Source organism: Chlamydotis macqueenii, chromosome 7 (genome assembly GCF_036417535.1).
Source record: "Chlamydotis macqueenii isolate bChlMac1 chromosome 7, bChlMac1.mat, whole genome shotgun sequence".
NCBI lineage: Eukaryota > Metazoa > Chordata > Aves > Otidiformes > Otididae > Chlamydotis > Chlamydotis macqueenii.
Genome location: NC_141562.1, coordinates 36,207,099 through 36,226,908, shown reverse-complemented (window position 1 = coordinate 36,226,908; position 19,810 = coordinate 36,207,099). Strand labels below are relative to the sequence as shown.

The 19,810-nt window shown below is 39.6% G+C and overlaps 1 protein-coding gene across 1 annotated transcript; it reads right to left on the bottom strand.

The window, feature by feature from the left end:
• Positions 1-543: 543 nt before the first annotated feature.
• On the bottom strand, positions 544-19,687 carry ABRAXAS2 (abraxas 2, BRISC complex subunit). The gene is made up of 9 exons (XM_086751662.1): positions 19,577-19,687; positions 18,438-18,528; positions 15,365-15,401; positions 12,995-13,061; positions 10,395-10,585; positions 10,075-10,194; positions 9,461-9,545; positions 7,542-7,656; positions 544-2,781 (listed from the first exon to the last, which is right to left on the bottom strand). Exons 1-9 carry the CDS (start codon positions 19,646-19,648, stop codon positions 2,315-2,317), a joined length of 1,245 nt encoding a protein of 414 aa, XP_086607788.1. The 5' UTR covers positions 19,649-19,687; the 3' UTR covers positions 544-2,314.
• Positions 19,688-19,810: the final 123 nt, after the last annotated feature.

The following is a 19,810-nucleotide window of genomic DNA, read 5'->3' as shown; positions in this document are numbered from 1 at the left end:
ACAAGAACTCAAACCTGCCCAGTCATGAATATGCCAAAATCAAAGACGCGCACAGTTCTTCCTGCCAACATGTGCCATTCCATGAGCAAACTGGGGATCTGGAGGCTCCCGTAGTGTCAATCCTAGTTGGTTTCAGAAATATTTGGCGATGCTTTCTTTTGTAAGCATATGTGATAGTTCTAACTTATTGAGTCTTTCCATATGGTACATTCCTGTTCTTCTAGATATAAACAGTCAGGGAGAGGGGGAAAAAAAAAGTAAGTTCAGAAATAAAGGAACCAGCAATTCTAGGCTTCTCACAACAATCAAGCAGAAAATACTTCATTGTACCAGAGGAACTACAGGATTTTGAACTAAAAGGCACAGACGTCAGGTTTTAGTAGCTTTTCTTCAATGCTGCCTACCTGTTAGTGAGGGAACATTCTTCTTCTCTCAGTCCTACAAACAGACTGGCTTTAACAAATCCTCAATTTTGAGCAGCATTTCTGTATTTCTGGCGAGTTATTTCGCTGACACGGAACCTGACAAATGTTAAAATATAAGTTACAGGATTAAATAAGATTTTATTGTCACATTTAACTGCTTTGTCAGAGATGTACATTTTGCAGGTTTCTGTGCGGAATAAAAATTAAAACGGCAGTTGCCATCTTGTCAATTCTGCTTTCGACACACACGCGTCTACGCCACCTGAACCACAGGCGCTTGCAGACAGCCAGCGCGAACACCAGAGCAGGTTCTCTGCTAAACGGATTGCAACACTCGAAGACAAAATGCATCAAGTTAAGGCTAATGAGAATAACGTAAAAATACAGTTAAAAACAGACCGCTAGATGTTTAAAGGTGGAAACGCTCGGTAGAAGAGTGGTGATTTTAACATCTCATTTTTTCCAGAGTCATTTTGCTGAATTTAGTACAGGTAAGGAGAGGCTAATGAACAGACTTTTGCCTACATATACAATACATACTGAAATTTTAGTCTTTTGTAAATCCAATATATTTAAATTTTTAAGCAACTGCTTTGTTCTTCTGGGTGTAAACCAAAGAAGCGGTTATTCACACCTCCAAATGACAAATGCTTAAGATAACCTCATAGTAAAATGTGTATTTTCTCATTTACAGATCAGGGATAAAGTCCAATAATACAAACTTCTTAGTGGCACAATTTCACGTATTTTGGGCAACGTTAGCGTACAAGCAGTATTTAAATAAAAGTAAGTGCATCCAAACATGAAATTCTCTAAGCATACCACACTTCATTTATCCCAAATGGCAATTTTCTGACAAGAGCTGTAATTCAAATTAAAATAATCATTTACATTTCAGTCAGAGGAAAAGAGGTAATAAACCCAGGGGACTCTCCAAACAATCTTCTCCTACCCTATCCCCTATTTATTACATAAAATAACTCATCTAGAAGTGTAAATCCAATATTCAGATGCAAATAAAATGCAAGAAGCAGTCTCTGATGTTTGTAATTTGCAGACTCCAAAGTCCAATTCTTGATGGAATTTACTACTTCTGTCCGTCATTTACTCCTGTATGTGCACTTTGTATTTATGCTAAAATAACAAATGAGACAATAAATGAGGCTAGTGTGGCATAAAATCATTGTAAACCCAGCAAAACCAGAATAATTATATTTATGACATTCATTTGGATGATTTGCCAGTCATCCCACCCCCCCACACCCTTTACAGAAAAAAAGGCAACCATCATTTTAAGTGAAACACACATTCTGCTAGTAAAAAAAGTTGAAACAAACCCCTTCTCTGTTAAAAGAGCATGCCGATAGAAGGTAGACCTCATCTGTTCCAATCAGGCTTCTCAGAATTATCAAAATTTCTTTGCTTGCAAAGGCCAATTTGGCTTACCAGAGAAAGCTATTTTGAAGGCGGCTGATACATTTTTCCCTTTCAAAAATTAAAATTCAAGGCATGATAGTGCAAGAGGTAAGTTTTGATTTGAGAACATTATTTGTAGACTAACTGTGCTTAGTTACTACATCCCAATTTATTGTCTTAAAGAAAATACGGCAACAAAAGCTACAAGATCGCTATAAATTTCATTTTGCCTAAATTTACCAGTACATCCACGAACCTCATCAGTATTAGTACAACTTGATTATCCTAATGATTCCATTATAAAACTTGCAAAATGTATCACAAGGTGAATTAACCATCTAGTGCAAGTCTTCTACGTTTTGTGTGCACAGTAATCCTGTGTAGTTCATTTCCTCCAGGTTAAATCCCCAAAATCTCTGTAACAATTACGAAAAAGAACAGTGTCATGTAGATTTTTTTTTTTTTCCCCCCTATCAAATCTGAGAAGTTTGAGTGTTCCTGGAATCACCATCAGGATGTGTTGCAGGTCGTGAATCCCTTGTCTGTGAGTATTCACTGTCAGATGACTCCGTAGGTTCGAGCAAATTTTCATAATCACTGTCTTCTGATTCGTCAACATTGTCACCGACCGCTCTTTGGGAAGATGGCACGGATGCTCCATTACCAGAATATTTCAATCCTGCATTTGTGGAAACATAACTGGAAGAACCTACTGCTTGAGGTCGAGGCATAAAAACATTGCTTTCTAGGAGACCGTGACCAACAGTACTTTCTTGATTGCTTGCATTGAAATCAGAATATGGAGGGGGAGGATCAGAGACATCTGAATCTCCAAGCGTGCAGCCTTCCACAGCGAATCCAGTGTAGGACATTCGAGGAACAAACATGGGTTCCAGGTTATCTGTTGGCATTTGCCTGCTTAAAATTGCTTGCTGCATTCCTACAAAAGCAAAAGAACATTGGTGTACTTAATGCTTTCTTGGTGGCATGCTGTACAGAACCCAGCTGTAACCTATCACACTCACCCAGCCCTTAACTGTTCTCTCTTCTTTCTGGTTGTTACTGTTACACGTTTGTCTCTCAAACTCCGGCACTGGGTCTTCTCCTCTCAGTCTCCACTACTCATCCCTGTCAATCCTGACTTTTGTATTGACGACTACGTGACACACACTATCCCTCATCATCACGTCAAACCTGGCTTATTACTACATCCTACTCTTTGAGCCTGACAAGGAATAGCTTCCCTAAATTTAGCAGTATGTCCATGAAACTCATCAGTATTAGCACAACTTAATTATCCTAATGATCCCATTTCAAATCCAAAATGTATTCAGGAGGCAAATAAACTAAGTGAAAGTATGCTACAATTTTATGTGCACAGTCATCCCACACAGTTCATTTCCTCCAGTTTAATTCCCCTAAAAACACAGCTACAGGAAGTTTCCATAACCTGTTGCTCTTTCCACCTCGTCTGTATTTCTCTGTTCCTTCTCACATCAAAAAGTAGCTATGCTAAGACTCATCATGCCTTCTCCTCTCCATCTCTGTCTCAGTACTGAAAGCTTGACTCACTTTTGATCAGACCATAATCAGCTTCTACTGTTGATACTACATCTTAAAATCACACTTCCGTGCTTTCTCTTACAATGCTAGGAGACAATCTTATGAACACCAGCAAAGAAGTTATCTTGTCTTCTTCCCTCAAATTATTATTATAAAAACTTTCACTCCCAATGTCTGTGATTAGCCTAGCTGGCCGCTGAGATCGCTGTTTATCATGCCAGCCGAAACATCTGTACTTGCATGGTATCTCAGATTTAGATTGCTAGCTAGCTGGCTGAGCTAGAATCGTCTTTTGAACCTGTGTTTCTACATGCCTAGTACAGTGATCCACAACCAGGGTTCTCAAAGTTTGTTGTTCACCGTACCTGGACAAGTCAGACACAATCACTGAAACCTGGTCCCTATGAAAAGCCCTACATACTGGGTAAAACCACCACTTCCATGTTTTGACTTTTATTTAAGTAATTGCACAGTTAGACAGATGCTATAAATAAATTTGTCCACTAAAGATAGGGTCTCTTTCCAATCCATGTGGTTTTAACAATCAAAACAAGACCAAAAGCCACAGATATGTCTAGCCTTTAAGGATTTCACAATGTCTCCACGTTTCATAGTGAACATAAGTACTACGAGGATTAAAAAGAACAGCTGGAAAACTGTTTAAAGAACAATGACAATGCTTAACAGTCACATTGGAAAGACGCGTCAAGATGAAGCTCCCACAGCTCTGCACCAGAACTATACTTGCACTAACAACCCCAACGATGGAATTTAATCAGCACATGCTTTTTAAAATTACAGATGGTACTATGCTAGTAATAGTTGCAAGTATAGCAGAGTATCAGACCAGGAATTTCAAAGTGATCTTAAATTAGATTATTTGGAAAATAATTTAAGGAAGACACGCACGGGAATAACAAACTGCCCAAACTGCAAATTGAGGAACATCCTTCTGCCGAAAAGAAACGTAGGTTTACTGTCAATTTCTGTAAACTCTAAATATCAGCATGCATTAAGTATGCTCAGCTGTTGAGAAACAGGGAAGTTATTTCAGTAGGTACTATAATGGTTAAGACTACAATTGCAATACATCTGACTTTGAACAGAACGGTTTAAGAAATAGGGAAAAACTGGCGAAACTGTACAAAAGAAAAGGACTCAGTAGAGGTCTAGATATCATGACCTAAGAGGAAAGACTGAAATAAAAGGACAATTAGAGAAGGCTGAGGAAATAGTTTCAGTCTTCAAATGTACACAAGAGGCTGCTGTGGAAAGTTAAGTAGGCGGCAGCTTAAATTAGAGTATGATACTTTAGACACGAGGAAAAGCTTCCTTGCAGGAAAGTTTGTTAAACACTGGGATAGACAAGTTTTTGACTGGTTTCTAACTGGTTATTAACCTCCAAATATCTGTCAGAATTGACACTGGTATATGTAAAGCTACCTGGCAGCTACAGGATAGAAAAAAATGTTGTCAGCTCTATTAACTGTAACACCATACTTCAGGAAAAAGCAAAATCAGAGCCGGATAATTCATTTAATCAAGTCAAACAGGTATTTCTTCAGTAATAAAAAGAGCATATTCCCTCAAGTTGCTACACAACAGAACTCAGTTTTTGGTCTATAATATAAGAACTATGGTGGGAGATTCTCTAGCATCTGGGAAGTGCACAGCACTCACTATACCCTAGAACCCACTACAAAATGTACAAAATTATTTCCCTATCAATCCAGCAAGTAAAGTCGAAACTGACTTGTATTCTATAGTGTTAAAAGTCATAACCTGTTAACCAAAAATTTGTAAGATTAATAAGCTTTCACACAACACTACCACAGGAACTCGAATCAAATGCTCCCTTTTCCTCTAGCTCAGAGAATGATTAACTGGAACATTCAACTCACTAAAAACATGGAAATTCTCCCAATACTGAGAAAATGAGAGAACAGAAGGCCAGCTTCAGTATTTAGCTACTCACATCTAAAAATATTACAGAGATACAAGCTGCATGTTTTCTTGTTTCAGCCCTCTCACATGATTATCTGCTCTGGCATAAATTTTCAGTCCGGCATTTGCATCTCACTGGTAGGATCTGGAGGCTAGCACTGACTGCTCCTCCTCCTCCTCCCCCAGCTTTTGCCATATGGGCTGGAATCAGTCACACTAAATACCCCACTCTACTCCTCGTTAGCTCATGTAGTAGCAGTTTCCTGGCTGTTTCATCTACAGCGAAGTAGGAAACAGCACTGACTCACGGCACTTCCATCTTTCAAATGGTTTGTGGCTGACGCTGGCTCTTTACCTTATCTTTGAGGTTCAGAGAAGGAAGAACCTTAGAGAAGTGGAGTGACATCAAACTTTGCTCTAAAATGCCCATGTAGTAACAGTACCTTGCTGCCTGGAGAAAAAAATAAATATTCAACCACGGCAGCAGAGGGGGTCTAGTGCAGAGTTTAGGGTGTCAACCCATCCAAGTGATCTTTCAGTCTCAGACACAACTTTAGATAAGATACACAAACAATAAAAAAAACAGGTTGTAGCTAAAATTACAAAATATGGTTATTTTCTTATTTCAAAACATGGAAAAAAAGAGGTAGTGTTTGCTAAAATATCTAATTTGCTTATGAATTATTATTATTATTTTTTACTATTACTTCCCATTTCCCTGTTCTCTGCTCTTTCTCTCTACCTTCAATCTTCCCTTACATTCACAAATTAAATTAGATCAGCAGTGTCTCCTTAGAAAGGTCCAGGCTCTTCATAAAAATCTATCTACTGCTAAGCAAAAGTCTCCTGAAGCCACATTCAATTTTTAGGAAGGAGGGCCAGTGTGGCAACCAGCCACACAATAGGTTTCACTGATTCAGAAAATTATGGAGCACCAAAAAAGGATGAACACACGTGTATTACTGGCTTTCCCTACCAGTCCTAAATGCATACTACAAGAACTTGCACTATTAATAAAGAACGCAGAACCAACTACTAAAAATGTGAATTTTTAATAGGACTTATTGGGACAGAAACTTAAATTTGCATGGAGACTTAAATCCAGTCAACTCAATACTAATATAGGTCTTAAAACACAGCAGAAGTATAATTTCTGCATTCAGAGCTTCACTAGAAAGAAAAGATCATCATGCTTGTACTTCCCCCAGAATTAATCCCCCCAACACACTGCAAGGAGTACAATACTTCAGTAGCTTCATGGAATTAAAACAAATACAAATTGCAATTCGTATTTCAAGTACCATATCATCATTGATATGTAGGCAAACTCCAACACTATTCCACATTTAAATAGCTTCCTCCACTTCCTAGCAGGTACTCCTGAAGAAAGGAATGACTTCAGAATGGACTGTTGGGAAGATCTAGTTCAAAATTGAAAAGTGATATTTCAGTGCTAATTGTGTTCACCAGTAAGTCGGCAAATAATGAAAAAATGCTGACTAAATTCGGATTCAGTAACTATGAAGTGGGAGACGAGGATAAAAATGTAGACAGTTTCCTCTAAATTAGTAATGAAAAACTTGATACATCCACTAAAAGCTGCAAGGTCAAAAAATCACTTCAGATGATCTACATCAATATTCATCACTTAAGCACTCGCTTTCCTTCACCCAGTTTGTCTGGTGTGCAGTAGTATAACTGAACTCCAACTTAACTGGTGCTGGGCTTGTATCTGGGGACAAAGTTGGGGAGTGGGAAAGGGAATACAGATTTAAAAGAAGCATAGCTAGCTACTGGCCTGTAAACACAGTACCCTGTTTCTGTACAATACTTCAAAAGGAATCTCACCAGTGCTTAGATTTGCATTTTCCATTCCTGGCTTTGCTCCACTTTTCCCTTCCTACAACCGAGCTTTTCCTGTGTTATTTCCAGATTTGACTTTCTCATTCTTTCTCTACAGCTTTGCGTCTCTCCCATATTTTAAGTTTGCCAACGCTGGATGACTCCTACAGCAACATCTGCAGTACACATACTTTCACAGTTCAGGTATCATTCAGTGCAAATCCATCACACACCTTTTTCCCAAGGTGATTTTTTTTTCTTTTGCTATAGCTATCAGGAATACAACTCAATAATTCCACAGAGTGTTTTCCCCTCACAGCATCTCAAACAAAAAATTAAAAGGCAACTTACTTATTTCTTGTTCCTTTTCATTTTTCTTTTGCGCGATTTGCCTTTTTAACTTGTTTACATCCGCTTGAAAAGATTCAACAACACGTTCACTTTTTTCTACATCTATACATACTGCCTAGGAGAAAAACAGAAGATATGCTAAGACTTTGCAAAAATACATGCAAGACTTTCATGACAACTTTAATAAAGCTACCAGACCAAGAAGCCATTAAAAGCACAAAACTAAGAGCAGGAGTTAGCTATATCAGAGCATAACAGTCAACCTGAAGATCACAATAATGATACTACAGTAGCATGACTTTAAAACGTAGCATAAAAGGTGCATACTTCTTGTCCTAGACCAATCCATGGATTTTTCCAAGATTTCCCTATACTGGTTAGGAAATTAATGTGAAATTTTCATAGAAGGATCTAAGTTTAAAAACAGTTCTGGATAATATTTCTTTTTTAATCTAAACGTGTTATACTGGATATTGTTTACTTCTTCAGAAATTAAGCATTGGTCATTATCACTAAAGGTGATCAGTTTTGAAGATACACAACTCTAAAAGCACTGATGAGTCTTAAACAGGAAGTCACTAGCCGTTTGTTTCCTCTCCCAAAGGTTACTATTGGTGATCTTACCTACAGAGCTGAAAAACATTAACTATGCTTTCAGTTCTATTTATATTTTTTAGAAGTTTATAAATTGTAAACCCTCCTCTCCCAACTAATTGGTGAATAATGCAAACACATGTGTCTCAGCTGCTTTACCAGAAAACGTTTCCAGTCCCATGATATTCTCTGTCAAAGTCACTTTAAAGATAGAAGTTTCCCAATTTAGCTAACACTTAAGTTACTTTTAAGCTCTGTAAACAATGTACAGCAGCATGATTTACAGGGTGAAATACAACAAAGTCATAGTTTTAACAGGTAGGAAGACAATTCCCTGATGATGTTACATTTTCCATTTTTCCAGACACTAATTCAAACAACAGCAAGAGCACAAAAGGAATTATGCACTCTTGGCAAAATCAGCATTGCGCAATAATACCATTAGCTAATGGGACAGACCTCCGAAAATAAATTTTCATGTCTCCTGAAGCTGGCATGAAAGCTGTCTGCCTTCTCATTGCAATTTACCCACCTTGCAAGGCAGGTTAGACAGCAGCAACTTCCACAGAATAACTGCAGCTCTCTTGTGCAAGCAGGGTCAGGGGACGGCTGGAGCAATTACTGCCTTGTTCTCTGCTCTGCGTGCCAATGAGCAAAGCTAAGCTGAAGCAGAGACACAAATCCCTCCAGGGCAGATGTAAGGGGCAAGCCTGGAAATAAGCTGTGACTACAGCACAATTAGCAGATGTGCATGCTCCCCAGGCAGCACGGCTACGCTGCTCTTCACACAGGACAAGCTGTGAACTGACAAGCTTACATTTAGTAGATCTGACACTCAGGGCACTTTCAGACACTTTGCCACATTTGGAGCAGAATTCACTCATGCTCTACACAAAACATTCACAAGTTTTCACTAACAGATGGAGCTCTTTGCTGCATGCTACATACCAAGAGCCAGGAGTCGTTTTTAAACTCACACAGGCAAGCCTTTAAACCTGTGCAAATCCCTACAGCAAGGCTTTTCTTCAACGCATACTCTTAAAAATAGCTAATGTCTCCCAGAAATCACTAAGCATTAAATCATTCTTACTCAAAAAAAGAAAAAGAATTGATGATACTCATAACAACCACTTTTACAGCAGCCACTGCAAATGCACATGCTACCCAGAAACTGACACATTATTAAAGTCAGACTTTTTTTTTCCTACAGTTTGTAATAAATTATTTAAGAGCTCTAAATATCATCATCTCCTGCACTCCTGGTTTAAGCAAAGGACAAACAAAAGATGCGATATACATACTGACCAATAAGTAAAGGAAGTTACCTGGACTTTTTCCTGAAGTGCATTATAAACCTGATATATAGCCCTGATGTCCTTCATCACTCCATCTTTGTCAAAGAAGTCAGTACTAAAAAAGCAGAAATAATTAGTTAGAAAGACAAGCCAGGTTTCTAGCTCATGCTGTCTTCAAGTTGCTGTTAAGCAGCTAATCACTATCTTTCTATAACGTACTCAAGAATCAACATTCGGACAGCAGCATATTCAATACCAAAATTCCTTCTGGAACAAAAAAGTCCCACTTGAATGAGATTAAGCTTGTGCAGAAATCTTTAAGCTTGTATAATTTAATTGTTAACAGTCAAAAGAGCAATTTTGCATTTACAGCATTTAATTAAAATGACTTAAAAAAACAACAAGACTTCAACACTTCCAAATCAGAGTTCAAGTTGTAAAGTAAGCTTGCACTTCTCTGGGGAGGAAAAAAAAAAAAAAAAAAAAAAGTAAGAATCCTCCAGCAAGAAGGCCCACAGCACTAGAAACCAACCATTCTCCTCCAGAACTAGGTATCTCCTTCTTGAAATGCATATTTGTACTATTCTTTGGAAGGTAAAGAATGTAGAGCTTGACGATTTCATTTCCAAAGGAAAAATCCTTACCCATGTTCCTTAATAACTTTGGCATAATTCTGAGAAGTATTTGGCACTGAAGAAACTTTGTATTCCTGTTGACTAGTGTTGCCTAGATTAGGAATAGTAAGTGACACTCTTTGATTATACCTGTAGAGAAAGTTCAGAAAGATTTCTTAATTCATAGTCAAAAGATCATTTGCAACAGCCTTGATATTATCTCATCCCTCTGATGATCACAACTCATGTAGTTTTAAAGCTTCTGGGTTAGGTTTATTATAAAAGCTGCTAACTATTACAAGAATAATAATTTTTTAAAAAGGACTGGTTCATATACAGAGATTGTTTACCTTCGGTTTGGTCTAAAAAGCACGTATTCTAAAGCATGTGTTGAGTTATTTGCAGTGGAAATGAAGCTGAAGAGAAGGAAGACAAGATCAGGCACTCCGAGGATGTGTGTCAGCTGTTTGTGAATGATGTGCTCTCTGTATGACATTTGCTGTTGAGTGTTTCTCCTAAATCTGTACCATCCAATAACGTTCTGTAATCAAAGTACATCAGAAAAAAACAAAAGTATTAACTGAGAGAAATATTTCTGATAATAAAGTTGCTAACACTGTGGTATTGTGAATTAGACAATAGATTTATTACAACAAAATCAGACTGAATTACTAGAGACTTGCACCTATTAAGTAACCCAAAACAAGCTACATCCTGTTAAAACACAACTATTAATTCTCAACCTTATTGTGCTACAAACACCTGTGTCCTCGGTGGCATTCAGGATCCCACTTCCAATATACTTCAGTTGTTTAATTTTAGTGCCAAACCTTGGAGCATCTTGAAATTATTAGACTTGAGCTGTTTTCAAACACAGCGGATGTGGGTTTTCTTCAGCCGAAATATTTCAACTTCCTGTTCACTTGTATTGATTAGTGAGATGTTTCCAGTGCTTCACAAACATATTTGCAAATTCATGTCTGTTCACAAGACATATGGGACTAATCTGCTGTGTACAGTGATAAAATTATCTCATCATGTATTTAACTGTGAAAGAATCGTATGCACATCAGATAAGACCCATTCTAATTCAATTAGTATTTTGAATATACAACATGCACTGAACTCCTTTACTCCTAAACTAACATTTAATTTGAGAGGTTAATGAAAAAGGACACATCATCAACAATTTGGTGTAGGAAGAGTCCCAGGAATAGGCACTGTAAGGCAGTGAGGCATTGAGACTGCATGTATATATCCAGCGAGTAGAGCAGATTCTACATACTAAACAAGAGGACTCCCGTGTTAAATAAAAGAGATTGGAAGCACTGTTTTTAACTTTTTATGGTAAATCTCTACAATTACTTAGGCTGAATGTAATAAAATATGCTTATTGGCTAACAAAAGAGAACATAAGACTGTCCTGGTGCCCAGACAACAGTATTTCTTTCATTTTTGTCATTCTGACAATTAATGTTAATAAACCTGTAGTGCTTTAATCACATGACACTCGCAAATTTTAATTTCTCTAGTTTTGCCTGCTTTCTCACCACAGATAATGCGTTTCACCAGAGTCTCCCTGCAAGGTAGGTCCTAATAAAATAAAATTCAGCTGAAAACTAGCAGGAGACAAGCATTTTTAAATTATAGTTTTTGCTTTGTCTCCTGAAGGGGAATTTAATACGCTCTGTAGTGTTCTAGAGTAGAGTTACAGGGTTACAGAATTCAGGATCTGAGACTGGAAACTCACTCCATCATCTGCATAAAGATGTACATGTCTCTATGTATAAACATACACACAAAGCACCTAAGCACTAAGCATAAATGCATTAGTATTTATAATACACAGAGGATTTTATTCTGAGAACATTCGCTGGAAGAAACAGATGGGAAAATAAAAAATATTGCAATGAACAGTGTCACAGAAGTTGCACAGATTTAGGACTTGCTTTCCTAAGGATCCCTCCTTAACTTAAGCCTTGTCTGTAAGCAAAAGTCCGCAATTCAGGTGGGTAAAGTGAACAGAAAGGCAAGACTGCAAATTCGATTAGCAATTGAGCAACTGTCATCACACCCTTTGCATAATGATGATCAGTTCACACAGTAGGCATTCCTACTCAGACCAGAGTAGCGAAAGTTACACTTGAGTCACCGGTAGAGGACAGAAATCCCAAAATCCCAAAAGCCCAACAGGTCAGTTAGCTCTGCTTCTCGTGAAATGCAATCGGCAGCTCTACAAGCAGCTGGAATGACATTGGTTTGCTGCTGTTTTGTAAAAGAAATAAAGCAAGAAAAAAGTTCTTGTTTTAACCACCTCTACTTTGCACTAGCTCTGGCACTAACCAGAACTTATGAGTCACATTTATTTCTCCTAGGTCTAAGAAGATCCACGTGTGCCACAAATTGAACCAGTCAAGTCAGTCATCCGTCCCTTCTGCCAGAGCAAGGCGACTGGTGGACTCGCTGCAGTACATGAGGAACCCCACTTTCAGCTCTGCTTTTTGACGAATCAGTTCATGAGACCTTCTGAAGCAATTATTTGATAATGAAAAAGACAGTGCACTAGAAGAATGGAATGAGGTGAAACAATGAAAAAAGGTTTGCTTCTTCCCCAAATATGATCACAGAATGGTTTGGGTTGGAAGGACACAATCATCATGCTACATGTTGAGCTCAGCAATTTGAGTGAGTTAATACCAGCCCTTCACTTTTGGAGATCTGAATTTAGATCCTTTGCATTTCTTCAGGGAATTCAGACATTCCCCCAATTTAACCTAAGTACCACAAATCCACCAACATCTGTACAGGATAAGCCTTGGGTCAAAACAAACCATCAGATCTGTCAAAGAAAATATTTATTCTGGTTAACTACTTTGTTTATTTGTTTTCCAAAATCACTCTACTTATAGGCTCTGATGATTAGAACAGGAGAAAAAGACAGAAAACTTACTTTTCTTCGGTCTTTAAGAATCCTGTCCAAGCTCTCCTCATTAACCTTGCCTGCATAGTCATAAAAGCTTGAACCAAAACAAGGAAGAGAGAAAGGTGAGTACACAGTTTACACACACATTACACATAAAGTAAATAATTTATACTTGGGAGTGTTCTGCGAATGGATGGCATTCTATACATTACAAAGCAACTTCTGCAGTTTTACCTTTATCAACATAGCTCAGTGTTCACACCACCTACTTAAGATATCCAGCTCGGGTGTTACGTAGACACTGTCAGAAGCCTGGGCGGACTGCACAGCTAATAAATAGAGGCAGCCGCTCCCAGAGGAAGATGCAGAGCATTTAAATTAGATGCATAAGACTAGCTGGTGCGAAAACTCTAACCCCTTTTAAACCACTAGTAATGAAATACAAGATGCCTGTAATTATAAGTTTGAAAATGCTTTCACTACACGTGTTGGTGTGCTGCCTAGTATTTCACTGGGAGCCCTTGCAACAAGGGGTATGTACATAAACGCACTGTGTAATTTTATTTTGACCAGCATTCTGTAAAACCCTGCTTTGATAATAAGAGGCCTACCTGCCAAAGAAGAAAGGAAAGCAGGGCCATTTTATGTACAACTACAAATCAATTTTTTGAGCTCCAGTCCTGCAATCAGACTCACATGACGGGACCGTTGAAGCCAAAACAGTTCTACTGAGGTCAGCGACAATCCAGAGTATCACGGTATTTTCATATGGCTCTGCTTAGAGAACTGAGGCCCAAGCCCTGACAAGTCGTTATTTTGAGGACACGACAGATTTAAGAATTTATAAACCTGTCTGCATAGACAGGTTTATAAATTCAAGTGATCACACTTCATGATAAAAGGAAAAACATTTGAAGATAGATTCCTCCTTGACTTACCTGCCAAGTCCTTATTCTCTTTCAAGAGCTGATATCACTAACACCTAAAGCAGTGCAGGAAAACACTCTGTTTTAGAGGTCTATGATCTCAACTCTTGTACGTGGGGTAAAAAAAACACAACAGAAAGTCCTGAGCTCAGTACTTGGCCGGTAAATAAGGATGGAAATAACTTGCAGCTTAAAACAAATTTTATTTTGAATATTAGGACTACAACTAACTACTAATTTGGAACAAAGCCTGTTATACTCAACATCAGCAGCGCCAGCTTACAAGAACACAGAGCAGATGAGCGACAGGCCCCGTCAGACTGGCAGCACTGAAGTCTGAGGATAAGGTAACATCCCCCAAATCAGCGTCTGCTACAACAAATGGAACAGGAAACCAACAGCACGCTCCGGTAATGATAAAGGCTGTATGAGCTGCCAGAGTTCCCCCTGTGCTCAGAAGTAAATAAATTCATCAGTTTTCTTGTGCAGAAAGCATGCTGTGAAACACAGACTTCTTCCCCTTCCTCCATCAGCTCAGTTACTAACAACCAATTTCTTGACTGGGGAGAAGCTGTAGACGTGATCAGTTTTGATATGCGCTGCGCAAAGCGTCACTAGGAATGAGAAAGAGTCTACTAGACACTGGGATGTTATCTTGGCGCGTAGAGTCTCTAGCATTTAAATCGCTGCGTTAAGAGTACTCTCTTTGTAATTATCAGATAGCAAATGACAGACTGCACCTTTTCTCTCTAATGTAACTAATGTCAATCATAATATCTAAGGTACTGTGTCTTCTTAATTGACTGGAAATCTCTAAATAAAGAGGAGACTAATTGGGAATTCCTTCTAAAAAGAACTTCTAGACAGCAATTTAGAAGCCATCACTGTATAACAAGTGAAGACTATAGAGAAATGCTACATGTGAATAGATGGAAGCTGCTAAACAGAATATAATAGACTTACATTTCATTTAAATTCTGGAGTATAAGAGATCGGAAGGCAAAAAAAAACCTCGTAAGCTGAAAGTTTCAGAATAATCCGTTGGTGCAAGTTAGTGTTACTAACTACAAAACAACTTGATAACCCAGCAACTTACGAAAGTTAGGGCACAAGGTGTCCTGAAACCCAAGCAGAGCTAACCTCAGACTACAATAATTTAAATCAGTTTTGACATTCATCCTAATTATCAGAGTGATATGATTTGATCTGACTGCTATCCTGCCTCCACTAACTACGTGAGATGGACGGTACTAGCTACCTCAGCACACCTTCTAGCCTAACATTTTATAGTAAGTGCTATTACAACTGTGAACTCACACTTGCATTGTCACAGCTGGTGCCATTTACACATATTCCTTTGAAAGCATCAGATGACCAAACAATGCAAACATTTGAAATGCTAATATATTTCAGCGAGCTACCTATTTTTCTATTCTGCAGCCAAGACAGGAAGACAACAGAAAACGCTTACCTAAAGAGTTTTGAACAAGGCTCATGGTTATGGATTTCTGCAACAACAAAGAAGAGAGACATGTGTCCAACTGCTCAAAGCAAAGAGAAATTACAGTGACATATCTTGCATGAGCTTTCCACATCACAGCTACTGAGCAAACAAACATTTGTGTCGGACTGCACACTCCTTTAATGTCTCAGCAAGACTTGATGACACAGCACCATACCCGGAAAACTAGCTTCTCCTTCCAATCTGCCATTTTACAGAGGAAAATATTTTAACAATAAGCAAGACATCCACTCGCTTGGATACGCACAGATATACCTCAGCCTCAGATACACACTTTTGATACTATTTTAAGGCTGTAATCTCCTCCCTAAGGCATTTACGATTTTCTTTTTCTTTTTGATACACCTTTCCCCAACAGTTTACTTGCATTCATATACACTGTTTCTCACGGCAGCAACGAATAAAAAAGGGATGGGGAAGGTAATCAGTGAAGTGTTATACATTGGGGTATCAACCAGGCAAGGTAAATGGAACCTATGATGAGAAAAAGGGGTTAGATGCTACTGCAAAACGGTTAGCTGCAATTTACAATTCTGTTACATAAAGGATTAAAAACTCACAGTAGTATTTTCTTTTTCATGAAAGAGGATATAATAAACGCTAAGTTCTTATATAAGCAGCAAAGGTTGTGCTGTGTCAGTAATCTCAGTGAAGAGTGAGAAAAGAGCAAAAACCCAATCCACATTATCTCTCTAACACCAAGTACGACTCACTTTTTTGCAGCGTTCAGAACTTCTTTGAAGTTCTCCTCTACTACTTTTTACCAAATACAGTTTATCATTTATTTATATTACTATACCTTGATCACATCAATTTTGTCTGAAATTGTCTTTGCTCAGACAGAATAGCGCTTACGTAGCAATAATATTTCAAGCTCCTATTTAGAATCCCGCTGCAGAGTTTAGCAACAACTTTGTTCAGACTTTTCCTTCCTGGAGAGTGACTCACCACCTGCTGTTCTGCAAGTCACAGGCTGTTCACGATTGCAATCTCAGCAGAGTCAGAATCAGATCACAATTCGGACGAACAACAGACTACACACGTTAGCATCTCGGCATATTTAGCCGCTATCGAAACACGGCCCTGAAAATCCACGGCAGGCGTACTGCCTGAGGAACGCTACATTTTCACCAGCAAGAACTCCTCATGACGCTGCAGCTGCAGTCACTTTATTTGGAATATATTTAGACTTTCTTTATTTGGAGTTGTTTAAAGTGTATCAACACCATATATTTACGCTGTAACACAGGAATTTGTGGAAACACTTTGCTAAACAAAGCCAGTAAGTCTAATTATTCCAGCTTAAACCAATTCCTTGCAGCAAATATGTTGATCACAACTGAGAATACATACTTCATTCTCGCCTTGCTACATTGCTACACAGGCCTTGTCTTTTGAAAAAGAGGAAGGAACAAGCCTTCTGCTCAGATGCATGAAGCAGTCATCATTCTAAATTTAAGTTTTACCCATTGGCTTACGGCATCTATAGCTACAGTACATGTACTGTATATACACACGTATATACTCAAACACCACCACTAAGCTTTGAGATAGCAGACATACACGGATGTTAAAACTCAACATTACCTGTGACAATGTGCCACAAAACTGTCAATCGCAGTTCATGAGTTGAACCAGGAGTTCAAGAGTTAATGCTGATGAATAAATACTGAAGTAAAAATTTGGTAAACAAAAAAAATATCCAGAAGATCTCCAGGGGCAGGTAATTTCCCTTTTCAGAAAATAACTGTGACCAAGCTTGTGACAAAAGTTATCTAAAATGGGAATAATTTTTAACACCACAAACACTTGGTTTGTGAAGCCGCACTGAGGTTGCAGTTGGTGACATTACTGTGTTACACTGTCAACAATAACCACAATCAGTTATCTCTGAATAGTCACGTCCAGTTTAGTCTGACACAGCTATCAGCTGGCTCTCTTTATACAATACTTTGATAGTGATTATAAACGCACATAAAAAATCCCATGCCTTTACATTTTGTAATTTAGCTCAATTAATTAATTGTAATTAACTGACACTTTACACAGTCAATTTATCACCCATGCTTCCTTAGGAATAACTGGAACAGGAAACCACTTAACCTTCTGGATTCTTGTACACACAACCACCACTACTTTAAGGTGGCGAGCGTCTTGAGATGTAACATAATATCGTACAGACTTTCACAGCCCGTTAGTTCTGTATCAGAACAACATTTGAGAGTCAACCACAAGATGTTTGTATGTTAGCTAAGCTTTACGCAGACCCTGCTGCATTACCTGGAACCAGATGCACAAAGCCAGGTATGCACACATTCGAGTTTTTTAATAAGGTTTAGACGCACTTTTACACCAGGTTATATATACATAAATAAAAAGGTGTTTTCTTTCAGAGGCTGAAAACATGCAACAGCTTCTCACTCATGTATAAAAATATCTACTTCAACCAACAACACTTAATAGCAAGATCTTAGATCTTCTTTCACTTTCCACAACAGCAGCAAATCAGCTGTGAAGTCTTTGTGCTTATCAATAAACTGTTTGACAAATACTCTGTTGCAAATCTTGCAGCGACAGTTTATGATGTCATCAACTACCAGCCATCCATTTAAATCCTCTACTGGAAATTTGCCTTCTTTCAGTATTAGTATATCAAGAAATGCATTTATTTTATTTTGAGCGCATGCTTGTATTTAGGCAACCATATCAAGCAGCAAACTCCCCGCAGGACCAAAAGTTAAACAAATAATTTATCCATCATGAAATGCAGCTAAATGTCTTCAATGAATGACCTTTTTTCCACAAAAGAAGGTGCACAGAAATCCCATATCTAGCAAAAGACTGCTTCCTTTCCTCACATATCAGCCACAAACACACAAATCCTGGAACAAATGCAGTTCTGAAAGACTGGAACATCTTGTGCTGGTCTCACAGGTGAAGTAATTCTTACTGAATTGCTGTACTGAAAATTGAAAACTTGAACAGCACTTCCTCCAGAATTTCTCAAAGTTCTATTACTTACCAATCACTTGTAGAAATTCAGTGTTGCTGATCTGTGAATCGCTAATGCTAAAGGTCTCTTCTTGTCTCACCTCTCCTAGTAGAAATCCTTCCTACAATTTTAAATGGGAAAAAAAAAAAAGACTAAAAATAGAAACAACTCACTATATACAGGCATTTACTGTAACTTTCTTAGCATTACATGGAAGAATTAAAACAGAGATTTGGTTTGAAATACATACCTGAGCTGCAGTAGGTATAACCTGTCCTGACTGATCTTCTGATTTACCAACATCCTTTCACAACACTGTAGAACAGGCTATCCAAAAATGATATTCTACCAAAAGCTTCCGCAGGTAACACAGAACTTACACGAGGCAAACACAGATTACGTAAAGAAGCAGCCCCAGGTACGCAGGCACAGGGTGGATGAGGAGGAGACCTGAGCAAGTTCCTTCAAAACCCAGGGGAAGTGAAGTTTACACCTGCAGAGGCTTACTCCAATTTACACATGGGTATTTGGCTGGACCAGAGATCTGAAGATTCAGGAGCTAACTTTAAGTCATCCTTTATGCTCTATCCTGCCCAAAATGGGGAAGAAGAGTAAGCGAGAATCAGGTGCTTTTGGCATAAGCACCGGAACGTCGGCGCACCATCGCCCGGTGCGAGGACAGGGGAGCAGGCTCAGACCAGACGTTTGTCAACAGAGCAGAGGGATTTACAAACACCCCGGTTCTGCACTGCGACCGCAGTTAGTTACCGCTGCCGGAAAGCCACCGCTACCGCAACGTCCACGCAAACCACGCGTTTTCTGCCTACAGCCGATTTCCTGCGTGTCACGCGAGACCCCCGCACCCACGGGGGGCAAACCCCGGCGCCCCACGCCCAGCCCGGCGAGTTTGCACGTCACCCCGCCACCCCCTCCCGAGGGGAGGCTGGGCGGCACCCCGCAGCCACCTCCACCGCGCAGGGGCACCTCCATGTCGCCGGTAAAAGCCGAGCGGGGCCGCTACCCCCAGCCAGGGCCTGACCGGGGGCGGCTCGGCCCGGCCCTGCCCTGCCCTGCCCTGCCCGGCCGCTGCTCGGGGAAGAAGACGAGCCCCGGAGCCCGAGAGACGCCCCGCCTCGCCGCGCCGGGAGGCGGCGGCCCCAGGCACCTACGTGGTCGGCGCTGCTGTTGGCGCTGTAGTAGCAGACGGAACTGAACGTGTAGCCCGAGATGGAAGCCGCCATGATGGAGACCACCGCCGCCGCCGCGCCCACAACGCACCGCGCGCGCGCTCGCGGGCCGCCCACTTCCGGCAAGCGGCGCGAGGGCTGCTGGGAAGTGTAGTCCGGTCCCACAGCGGGACCGGGCCCGCGGTTCCTCCCCCAACGGGCGCTGTCCCGGGCCGG